Source organism: Doryrhamphus excisus, chromosome 19 (assembly GCF_030265055.1).
Source record: "Doryrhamphus excisus isolate RoL2022-K1 chromosome 19, RoL_Dexc_1.0, whole genome shotgun sequence".
NCBI classification, from domain to species: domain Eukaryota; kingdom Metazoa; phylum Chordata; class Actinopteri; order Syngnathiformes; family Syngnathidae; genus Doryrhamphus; species Doryrhamphus excisus.
The window spans coordinates 5,290,127-5,303,035 of NC_080484.1; the positions used below are offsets into that span (position 1 = coordinate 5,290,127).

The window sequence follows — 12,909 nt, forward strand, 5'->3', positions numbered from 1 at the left end:
GTGAAAAAATATACAAGAAAAAATAAAAATATGAGCATGATATAGTTGGCACAATTACATACAAAAAAATTACAAATAGATTTCATACGCTAAAGGGGAAAAATACTATTTATTTGACCCACTGGCAGGTATAACATTTGGCCGCTAGATGGTAGCGTTGAGTTATATATACCAAGAAAAGAAGCCTAACATCATTTTCGCTCCAACGGCGAAATAAACACGTTTTGTGCGTTATCTGAAGTAATACTACGTTTTTTATTGTAAAGTATTATAATATGGAATTTCACGAACACAATGTACCTCCATTTAGTGAACTTAACAATCACGTGACGATGCGGGGGTAAAGGGGTGCACTGTCTCTTTAAGCAGCAGGCGGCATGTCATGGCCCCTCCCACTCCTGCAGCCTCCACTCACTCACTCACTCTTCCCTGGTGTGAGATGGGAAAGCTCACAGCCGCTCCATCACGGCCCAGCAAGCAATCTTCAACCGGAAAATGGAATAAAAATCACCACCGCGCCGAGAAAAATGGAGCGAGAAGCACATCCGCCGACTCCTACATGATCGACGCCTCACTTCGCTCAACATGTCCGGTGCTGCGCTCGCTTGTGTTGCGTCCTTGTGAGTCCATTCTGTACAAAGGAGCATCCATAAGCACCTGAGATTGCTGCCGAATTACCGAGAAGGAGTGAGGGGACCGGTCGGTGCCAACAAGTCCGGATCTACTCGAACACAACACCGGCAAATCGAGAGGAGGTTTATATTTTAGACGTTTTTCTACCTGGAGTCGTTTTCACATTCGCTAAAAGTGACCTGTACTGGAATAATGCATGCGGGAAACGACAGCTTTTTTTCGTCCATTATGATCGGGGTCGACAAAAGGATGTTTTGTTGCGACTGTGCAACCCACGGCAAGTGTGTGTCATCCATTAGTGCTCCTGAGCAGGTCCTCTGAAGGCCTCCTGTAAACACACTCTCTGCTTTGTTGTCCAGATAAGACTCTGTTGGCCTGAGACAAATAAGACATAAATATGGTGGAGCCGGTGGGATTCATTGAGGCGTGGAAGGCTCAGTTCCCAGAGTCGGAGCCCCCCAGAATGGAGCTGAGGTCCGTGGGGGGTATCGAACAGGAGCTGGAGCGATGCAAGGCATCCATCAGGCGGCTAGAGCAGGAGGTGAACAAGGAGCGCTTCCGCATGATCTACCTGCAGACCCTCCTGGCCAAGGAGAGGAAGAGCTACGACAAGCAGCGCTGGGGCTTCCGGAAGACGCCGCTCAATGAAGGGGTGGACCCCGCCGCCTCTCAGGGGGCAGAGTCCCAGCAGCCGCACATGCAGGAGACCGGAGGGGTGGGTTGTGGCATCGGGGGCGGGTACCCGACCGTTGGAGACAGAAGTCGCTACCAGCCCCACGGTGATGGAACAGGCAGATCCAAACCTAGACCCCCGCCGGCGAGGAAGTCGGCCTCCCACGGCGATGGGCTGGAGTCGGCTTTCGAGGTGCCTCCGCAGGCCGAGTCTACCTCCTGCGACAACCTGGACGGCCTCTCGCCCTCCAAGCAAAGAGGGGGCATCTCCGTGTCGCCAAGAAGGCCGACTCTCCCGCCCCCGGACAAGGAGCTGCCTTGCGACCCCAACGACAAGCTGGGCATGGGGCTCGGTGTGGCCGCCCTGAGGTCCAACTTTGAACGAATCAAGCGTGCCAACTCTCATTCTGTGGGCGATAAAGGTCAAGAAAAGCAGAAGCCACCGCCTCCTTTCTACACCAACATGGAGTTCCACCACGACCGGGGCCTGGTCCGGGTCAACGACCGCGAGGTCTCTGACAAGATCAGCTCCTTGGGGACTCAGGCCATGCAGATGGAGAGGAAGAGATCCCTGCACTCCCTCCCGGGGAATCTCGCCACCGTGGCGGGGGAGCTCCGTGCCAGGCCTGTGTATCGGGGGCGGTCCACCGAGAGCACCTGTGGGTATGACGCGGAGTATGAAGATGGAGACCCCAATCAGAGAACTAGATCCAATGGTGGTAAACCTCCGCCACCGCCTTGGCAACCCTCTGACTTCCAGGCCTACTCCAGCGTCTACGTCGGCGGGGTCATGATGGGCGAGGGCGGCGTCGGCGGGGATGGGCGAGTCCAAATGAGAGACCACAGCGGAGGCGCAGCTGACGACCACCTCCTCACGTGGCCCCGTCGCTCATACTCCCCGGGTAGCTTCGAGGATGTCGGCGGGGGCGGCGGCTACACGCCGGACTGCAGCTCCAACGAGAACCTGACGTCCAGCGAGGAGGACTTCTCGTCGGGGCAGTCCAGCCACGTGTCGCCCAGCCCCACCACCGCCTTCCGCAGACCCTTCCGCGAGAAGAGCCGCTCGCCGTCGCAGAACTCCCAGAACTCGCAGCACTCATTTGACAGCAGCAGCCCGCCGACGCCGCAGTCGCAGAAGCGCCACCACCGACAGCAGGGCGGCCACGTGGTCATGTCCGAGGCCACCATCGTCAGTGTGCGCAAGACGGGGCAAATATGGCCGCCGGCTGTGCACCACGACCTCATGCCCCATCACGGCAGAGCGTCGCATGACAACAGTTACCATGGAGACCACCTGGGTGAGTGACCGCCTGTCCTCCAGATAGTACAGCTGTGTTCAGGTGTTGGTCTTGTTAAGGAGACGGTTCTCCTGGAATGAGAACAACGCAGTCGGTCTGTGTTGAAGCATGTGAGGTCTGAGGATGGTAATCTAATCAAGAGGTGTCTGTCTTGGCGAGAGGAAGCCATTCTCCAGCTTTTCCATTCAAGAAGCGCATCCGTGTTTATGTCAGTTGACACATTTTACTACCAGTGGAGTCCGACTTAAACTGCAGTCTTATTGGCTTAGATGGGCAGAATTTAGCTATAGCAAAATGTTCTAGACACAATTTAGTGTAATACAGTTTGGAGAAGTTGGTCAATGCAGAAACAGTCAGCGTGTGACTGAGAAATGGCAACAATGTGGCGAGTATAATCCTGTACCTCCACAGCACCAGGATAAGCAAACGTTAGCGTTCATGTAATTTTTTTATTTTTATTTTAATTAAAAAAAAAAAAATTGTCATGTTTATTTTTGGCATTTCCAGTAGTGTACTTAAATTTTTATTAAACAACATAATGGTAATCCGTGCAGAAATATGTCATTTTACATTTCTATATCATAACTACACTTTGCAACATTTTGCTTTATTTTTATATATATATTTGCTTTATTTTATTTTATAAATAATGTAAATACAATAATTTCAGTTACATGATCAAATACTATACAGTTTTAAAAATTAAATAAATAATAAAATAAAATAAAAATAATGATATAATAAAAATTAAAGTGACGATATGTGTTTTGTATCAGACGTATTCTGCAAACGTTCACAAAACTTCGAAAAAATCATAAATCGTGCTTTTTTTAAATATATACTATAATATATTTAATTTTTATTATACTATAATATTATATTATTATAATATTATTATATATACTATAATGCTCCAACAATTTACATGAAAATTTAAAAGAAATATTTAAAGTTTTGCTTTGCTAATTATTTTTTATATGCAACATAACATATAGCATTTTAGCCAAAGCATTTTTGTTGTTTATTTTGAATAAAAACTCTATTTTCCCCTGTAATATTATCACTTTATTCTCTTTAAATTCTGTCTTTATTATTTCCAAGCTACAACCTTTTTACGTAATATTCATTTTTGTAAAACTACTGCCGGTTAAGTTTTTGCTGTTTTTTTTTTTTTGGTAAATTATATTTTTAGAGCCACAAAAAAGCCCCCGGGCCACACTTTGGATACTCCTGGTTTAGTTTCATGCTTCATTGTGCGGATCTCACTGGAAGCTAAGCTAAGCTAGTTCTATTTGATGTTACTGTTCAGCCTTGGCAGCGAAAGCACACTCAAGGCCTTCCTATCGTATTATTATGATTATGATTATTGAATATGGTAAGCTCATTACCCAAATTTCCTCTCTGTGCTTCTATAATTCATTCCAATGTACGTATATACACGGTGGAATCACACATAATGTTTTTGTTTTTTTTTTTTGCTGTAGTTGTTGCCTCCCCCTGGGAGAATGTAATGATGTAACGGGCAAGGTAGCCCAGCAGCTCACATCCTGCATGGAACATTTAAATGATGACTTCCCTTTTTATTGGAGACAAAACCTGTTCCTCACTATTAAGATAGGATGAGCATTTCTTTCCACCACAATGAGCCCTGCAGGGGACATCCATGGACGATGGAGAGTGGGCTGGGTTTGGTATTTAGCCTGATCATCTAAGACGGGGGGTGTCCAGAATGTTCCCAGCAAGGGGCCACATGGTTAAAAAAAAATAATTAAAGGATGCAAAGGCAAGAAAAAAGTGCATCTCAGCTGTAAGTGAAAAAGCCGATTATTGCTATCAACGTCACTTTTTTGTGATGGCTCAAAACGCTCAGTTTCAGAGGGCATCGCAAAACTGTTCCTTTGTGATGTCACAGAGGGGCAGGTCATGTCCAGCTTCTGAGCTTTGTCACTTCTGACAAAGTGTGTCCGACAATGAGTGCTCCTCCTGGGCCTCACGAAGTTGGTGGCAAGACCACACGTCTGGCTTCTCTTGACTTCCACCGCTCAGGGGTCTCCAGCCAGTAGATCGTGAGCTGCTAGTAGCTCCTAAACACTTTTTTAATTAGCTCTCTAAAGACTTTATTCATTTATTAGCAACTCCTATACCCACTATATTAGGAAAGTGGGGTTCGTTTGTCGTTAGGAAGCACTTTGGACGTGTGACCAATCACAGCGGAGTGGGCGGGACGTGGGTGGAATAAATTAAAACAGACCTTAGGTGCAGATTCTGGAAGATCTAGAAAGTTTTCTGTCTAGGTTATTGTGTGTCGCTTCTCTATAGGAGTCCACAACTCAAAAATGAGCATAATTTATTCATTCATTCATTCATTTTCTACCGCTTTTTCCTCATGAGGGTCGCGGGGGGTGCTGGAGCCTATCCCAGCTGTCTTCGGGCGAGAGGCGGGGTACACCCTGGACTGGTGGCCAGCCAATCACAGGGCACATATAGACAAACAACCATTCACACTCACAATTTGGAGTGGCCAATTAACCTAGCATGTTTTTGGAATGTGGGAGGAAACCGGAGTACCCGGAGAAAACCCACGCATGCACGGGGAGAACATGCAAACTCCACACAGAGATGCCCGAGGGTGGGATTGAACCCTGGTCTCCTAGCTGTGAGGTCTGCACGCTAACCACTAGACCGCCGTGCCGCCCATATAATAATTTATAATTATTATAATTTATTTTGTAAAATTATAAATGTAAATTATATTTTTACAATGTGCTATATAATAATAAAAAAATATAAAAAACTAAAAAAATAAAAAGAATAATAATAAAAAACTGCTGTATTTGCACTGTTAGCATGACTTTTCCAACATGACGATACAGAGCTTTTGAGCAGTGAAGCTGCTAGCGACCTTACGCTAAGCCACCTGTGGCGTGTCTCTCCAGATGACCCGGATTACGCTGCACCGCGTCAGCACCGTGCTGCTTTTGTCTTTGCACGCCTTTCAAAACCACTCGAAAGGACAACTCGGCTGTCCGTCAATGTTTTGTCATCACTCAATCAATAAAATATCTTGGAAAATGTACTAATATGAAGAATTATGGGTATTTTTTTGTACACTGGCTCAATTAAAGTACCTACAGAAACACACATAAGTATTCAGACCTATCCATCATTTGTAGAAAATACAGCCGCGACTCTAATGTGATGTTTTCCCCACAGGAAAACCATTTAGTCTGTTCCAGGGTCAAACCATCGTGCTTAATTGGGAACTTCAACCCGATATCAGTGATGTGACACATGTCTTGTCTTCTGGATTAGTATTGGCGGACAGGGGGTAGGGCGCTCCAAGCAAAAGCAGTCTAGTCATGCTGACATGTAGATTTTAATCCGACCGCCCCCCCCGACCCCCCCACGCCTTTTGTCTGGGAATTACAAAACTAATTCCGATTACCATTAGCCTTTCCCTTCTCTGCGTGTACACTTACACACCACGCTAATGCCTTGCCCTATTTATTTATCTCACACGGGATTATCACCCGTGTAGCTAGCTAGCTAGCTAGATAACAGTAACAACCACCGCCACATGAAGACGAGTGAGGTTGACCAAATGGTCAGATTTGGTCCAGTGGAAAAGAAATGTCGGTTGTTAGGTGCGCCGCATTCCAAATGAGGTAAGGGGCGGAGCTTAGCACTCCCCTGTGTGTTGATTGGTGGACAAAAAAATTTGATTTTTGCTGTAAAATGTTTGGTAATTGTTTTCAAAAACACTGACAACACACCACGTTATTTATTAGGAAATATTTCAAATAAAGACATATATACAATATTAAATTGTTTTCTAAAAATACTGAAAATAAATCAATTTTGACATTTTTGTCATCTTTTTGCCATTCAATCAAACGTACTATAAACGTAATACAATACATGCAATCAATATTAAAATGTTCAAAAATACAAATATTAAATATAAAAGTAATAAATTAGGTAATATAAAGTTAAAATTGAAAAAAATTAAACGTAGCAAAAAATTAATCAAATTAATATATGTCAATATTACGTATTAAATAAAGAAAGTTTTTGTCAATTTAATGTAATTTATGCAATTCAGTCAATCAAAAAAGTGTGATAAAAATAAATATTTATGCACTCAATATGGAATTATATATACAGTACAATATGCACACACAATAAGTATTAAAGCCATTAAAAGAAGGTAATACAAAATATAATTATAGTTCATTTAAATGTATTGGTCAGGTAAACAAAACAAACTATTAAAGTGTTATCCAAGAGGAGACTGAGGGCAGCAGCAGAGAACTGCAGCAAAACGGAGACCGAGAAAACCTCTTTTTACCCCTACGGTCTTTGAATGCACCATGATACATGATGAGATATTCCATGTATGGTCTTCAAGCATACATTCCTTGAATTGTGGCAGCTTACATTTAGCATCTTGAATGCACAAACTGTGTCTAAGCACCCCACACCCCCCACCCCCAAACAACCCACCCAACCAAACCCCGGAGGTGTACTGGCCAGGTGTCTATTGTCAGAGTCGTGTCCACACTGTTGTGTTGCTATTGTGTTGCGTGTTTGCTGTTTGCAGCTGGACGTGTTTGCTGAATAAATAGCGCTGGCTAACGGCGGCGGTTGTCTGGATAATGTCGGGGTGGGGGCAGGTGGGGGCTGATGGGGCGGTGACCAAGGCCCTTCCAAAACAACACAAATGCACTGCTAAAAGTTACACTTTATATATACGTACTGGATATGTACATCTTTGGTATTGAATGCTAAAGGCCAGTCTGCCATGGAGTCTTAGCTTGTATAGCTTAGCACTTTAGCACTTTATGGACTTTTGACATATTGTACGCGGTAATACAGATGCAATATATCACATCCAACAACGTGACATAACGGAGCAGGAGAGGTGGACACAAAGTTAGCAACACTAGCAGAGCTATGTGAGCTAGCACGCTAACATTGCACTGACATTCTAACAGCTAGGTTAGCCTATTTGCGGAACAAAAACAACATGATGAAACGTACGGCCCACCCACATCTCATGCATAGTTGGAAGCGCTGCTTTTAAGATGTGTAGCGAAGCCTGCTTTTTTTATACGTATGCAAGGTTTTTCCTTCTTGTATCGTGAAAGCTGCTACCTCCAAAGTGAGTAATGGAGATGTTAGATCTCCACAAGGGGAGCTTTAAAAATGTGTCAAAGTGCCTCTACTGTTTAACGATGGCATCAGCTTGACCCTGTTACTGACTATTTCCACTTCCATGATTTCCTATGGGAGCAGCAGCTAGCTTCCCCCGCCTGCCTTTAAATGGCAAAGAGATGTCTTGTGACGTTTCCTCGTCTGTCGGTGCATCAACGGATCTTTTCTGGCACACACGATAGACAGCGTTTGATACTCGCACACCGACTGCTGAGGGGCCAAGCGGCTTCAAGGTGTAAACAACAACAGCGACCATGTTTGTGTGTATGCGTGTGTGTTTGTTACGCAACTGGAGAGATCTTCCCGTCTGGGATTCTCTTGACCAGCCGAGCGAAAGACGGGAGCTCACAAACAACACGTGAGGGTCCGACGTGATGCAACCTCGTCATCGTCAGGGGTCACATTTTGGACCAGGGGCTATTTGCAGCTGCAGGACATTCGACAAATAGAATTAATATTTTGACTTCATTCTGTATCATTCATATCATCATTAAGTATCATCATAAGTAAATATCATTAGAAAAATATTTCTGTAATATTAGGAGGAAGAGTAGCATCATTTTGGTAGCATAAAGTTGAAATATTAAGGAAACACTTTAATAAAAAGTTGTAATGTGAAAAGTAAAAATATTATGGAAATAAATTTGGAATATGAAATATAGAAGTGAGTTGAAAGAGTAATTTTATGAGAATATTTCCGTAAAATTAGGACAAGTAGCATCATTTTTGTAGCATAAAGTTGAAATATTAAAGAAACACTTAATAATAAAAAGTTGTAATATGAAAAAAAGCACAATACTATGAGAATAAAGTCAAAATATTAAGAGAAAAAAGAAAAATACCATTAGAAAAATATTTGTGTAATATTCTGAGGAAAAGTAGCATCATTTCTGTAGCATAAAGTTGAAATATTAAAGAAACACTTAATAATAAAAAGTTGTAATATGGAAAAAAGCACAATATTATGAGAATAAAGTCAAAATATTCTGGAAATAAATTCAGAATATTACAACAAGATTACTTACAAGAAGTGAGTTCAAATAGTCTGGGAAAGAAACGGCAAACATGAGAAAAAAAAACACAATATTATGAGAATAAAGTAAAAATATTATGGAAATAAATTCAGAATATTAAGAAGAAAACTTACAAGAAGTGAGTTGAAGTAGTAATTTATGAGAATATTTCTGCAATAGGAGGAAAAGTAGCATCATTTTTGTAGCATAAAGTTGAAATATTAAAGAAACACTTAATAATAAAAAGTTTTAAAATGAGAAAAAGCACAATATTATGAGAATAAAGTCACAATATTAAGAGAAAAAAGAAAAATATTAGAAAAATATTTCTGTAATATTAGGAGGAAAAGTAGAATCATTTTTGTAGCATAAAGTTGAAATATTAAAGAAACACTTAATAATAAAAAGTTGTAATATGGAAAAAAGCACAATATTATGAGAATAAAGTCAAAATATTATGGAAATAAATTCTGAATATATAAGAAGAAAACTTACCAGAAGTGAGTTAAAATAGTCTGGGGAAAAAACAGCAACAAATTTTATTTTATGTGAATAAAGTAAAAAATATTAAGAGAAAAAACTGTAATCTCAGTAGAATTATTTTACGTTGTAAAATTATGAAGAAAAAAACTTGAAAAATGTTGTAATATGAAAAAGAAGCAAAATATGAGAATAACGTCAAAATATTGTAGGAAAAAAGAAGAAAGTTAAAATACAAAAAAAAAATTGAAAAAAAACGTAATTTTATAAAAATAAAGTCAAGCATCAAACTTTAGCAGGGTGTTATTTTAAGACGTGTAGTGAAGCCAAGGTGGTGGGCATCATTAACATCAAGTCTTCCAGCTTCCAAAGATGCTGACTTCCTGTTAGCGGGCAGCCTTGACAACACGTTTTTAGCTGCCGTGTGTGCGTGTGCGTGTGTGTGTGTGCGGCCTTGGCAGAGGTATCCACTGTACTTAAATGAATGAAGGCATGGCTGTGAAAGTTATTACGCTGGAACTTCCTCCATAATTTATGGAGCAGATGGGGGGGTGGGGGGGGGCTATAAGAGGAAGCATGGGGTGGGGGGAGGGGGTGCGTTCCATTAACGAGGTGTGGGCCCGGATAGAGGATAGATGTATGTGACGTCAGGAAGATGACAAATATTTGTTGTCGTCGAAGGATCTCCAGTGGAAGATCACATTTCGTGTTGAACACCCCTCCTCCCCCCACCGTCACCCCCATGAATGACCTTGGGTAACATCCCTCCCTTTGTGATATCTTTTTTTATGTCACTTAATACCCCTCGTTCCCTCCTTCTCTCCTTCCCTCCTTCCTTCCTGGTCTATGACCTGTGCCATGCCTGGAGCGAACTTTGCAATAACAGATTTTTAAGCCCGATTTACCAACGACAACAAAGAGCCTTCACCACTGCGCTTTTTGCTGAGTTTTGGCTGCAGGGGATGATGATGATGACGATGATGATGACGATGATGACGATTTTGAAGACCTTAAGAGAGCAGCAGAGAAGGTGAAGAGAAAAGCCAAGGGAAGTCTCTTATCTCCAATCAGTCATTAATGCGTCCATGCAGGCACTTTTTAAAGCCTTTTATCCTCAGCTCTGCCAGCCCTATCTGCCTGTCTTTCACTCTATTGTTACCCTGCTTCTCGTCTGACAGGCTGTAGTGAATCTGAGCCTTTTTTTTTTTCGTATATACCCGTCAGGGAAATGACGCCTTAAACACTCATTGTTTCATAGGCAATCTTTCACATTGAAGGGAAAATATGACACAGAAAATTAATTTTTATCAAAGAATGCATGGAAATTGTTTGTCTCATTTAGCATTTTGAAAAGTGGTATTTTATTACATTTCAATTTCATGCTGTTTTAATAAAAAAATAATATTTATTTATTTATTTACGCATTTATTAACGCACATTGTTTTACTGGAGATCTTTCACATATAAACAAATTCATGAAGGGGTTAGATTAAATTTATAAATAAAATGTATTTATATTTTCATTAAAAGTATTTATTTTAAGTAGATTTAAATGTAATAAATGTAAATTATATAATTAAAATACATTACATATTTTTAAATTATAGATTAACTATATTTAAATGTATTAAAATATATCATATATTATGTATATTATATATATTATATATATTTAAATATATTAAAATATATCATATATTATGGATATTATATATATTTAAATACATTTAAATATTAAATATATTTTTTTACATATTTTGAAATTGTATGTAATTGAAAATTAGCTATATTTCCATTTGTAATAAAATATTACTGTAAGCCTGCCATGTTGTTTCCATTTAAAATAACATACATAGAAGAAATAACAACTCCTTCAAAGTAGCTTCACTTGAAACTGCAAAATCCTAGCGACACCGAACCCATCACAAATAACAACAACAGCAACAGAGAATGAGCATCTCCACTCGGAGGAGACACGTTTTGTTCAAAAAGAGACTGAGGGCAGAAAACAGGAGACTGTGGACGTTTCAAAAGGAAGCTATCCTGCTCATTTCCAAGTACGTTAGATCCCAGTATGGCGGAAGTAGGATCCCTTTTTTGTGAATGGAATATTTTTGGGAGTTAGAGCATAGAAAGGTTTACAACCTTCTCACATCAGTAGAGCCCTCTAGACATAAAATAGCACCCCTATATTGACCTTTACATGCATATTACCCAATATCGTGGACATAATTAGAGAAAATCAGACCTAATATAGACTCGCGTGTTAGTGATCTGTGTTTACTTCCTGTTTTGTACTTCCTGCTATGGTGTCATCAATGTAACATTGAATGCATCCTCAAAATGCTTTATTTGTATTTTCATTTAGCATTTAGTGGAGGTAGCATCATGATGTGGGGCTGCACGAGTGCCGCCAGGAACCCTAAAATATGAGTCAGTATGAGTGTTTGAGCGTACAAATGAAGTGATTTGGCGTGGGTTTCAGTATTGTGGGATTCCCGGCTTCCTGCCACGTGTCCGAGAGCGTCTCCTCGTTTCCTTTCATGTGTTCCTCCAGCTGAGTATTTTTTGTGGCGCTCATTTGGCCCACTTTATTCCAGGCCTATAAATGGCAGCGCTTCCTCAAGGCTGCACATTGCTTTGATGGCCGCCTCAGACGTCCTCTCTTGTCGCGAGCGCGAGGAGACCAGCCATACGGTAGCGGCTTGTCACTTTCTTAGCAGGGTTTTCCCCGGGACGGCCCAAGAAGAAAGATGTGAAACTTTAGGCCCTACGCCTTTCTCTGTCATCCATTATTGATGCTGCGCTGCTGGGAATGATAACACCGGGTGTCCAATTCCTGTCTTGGCTGTCACACCCCTGGGTCACATTAGCCTCTGTGGACGTCTCCGATGTCCCGATACACACGTTACACGCCTGCATAGAAAGTGAAGTGGCTGCTTGGTTTGATGGGCAAGAGAGCAACATCCATGCAGCCGGTAAAGTCGTCTCTCTGCCAGTGAGCTTCCTGCACTCGGCTTTCATCAACCAGGCCTGAAATGTGCAAAAATATTGAGACAATGTGTGGGGAAAGATGATAAAAGCGCTGCACAGAATGTTGGCATGTCGTCATCTTGCAATTTTTAGGAGCTTTATCCTCCTAAACAGTCTGACAAGAATACAGTACTCAGGAAAAGTATTTTTTTTAAATAAATATGTTTATTTATTATTAAATTTTTAATCAGATTAGCATCAGATTTACAAAGAATAAGCTCACAATATTAAAAGAATTGTTATTTTATGTTATTGTGGCATGTGTCCAAGCAGATACTGTATCGCTAAATTATGTGCATTTTTACAATTTTTAAAAAATGTTCTTTTTCATGAAGATTGCAGTCTTACACAATAGTTTTAATTTACTAGTATAAATTAATTATAGTATTATATTATTATAGTATTTATTTTTATTTTTATTTTTAGTATTTATAACAATTGAAAGTTCTGTTTTTTATTAAATATTTTTATTTTAAATGTAATATATTGTATTATATTTACTATTATATATATTATATTTAATATTATATATTTAATATTGAAACATTATTTGACATTTGATGAGA

The 12,909-nt window shown here is 40.6% G+C and overlaps 1 protein-coding gene across 1 annotated transcript in view; it reads left to right on the top strand.

Moving 5' to 3' along the window:
- Positions 1 to 433: 433 nt before the first annotated feature.
- The window catches only part of LOC131106980 (breakpoint cluster region protein-like), a 92,115-nt gene continuing 79,639 nt past the window's right edge, over positions 434 to 12,909 (top strand). Inside the window, exon 1 of the mRNA XM_058056585.1 lies at positions 434 to 2,603. Coding sequence (XP_057912568.1) covers positions 1,031 to 2,603 — 1,573 coding nt within the window. The 5' untranslated portion in view covers positions 434 to 1,030. The remainder of the gene's footprint in view (positions 2,604 to 12,909) is intronic.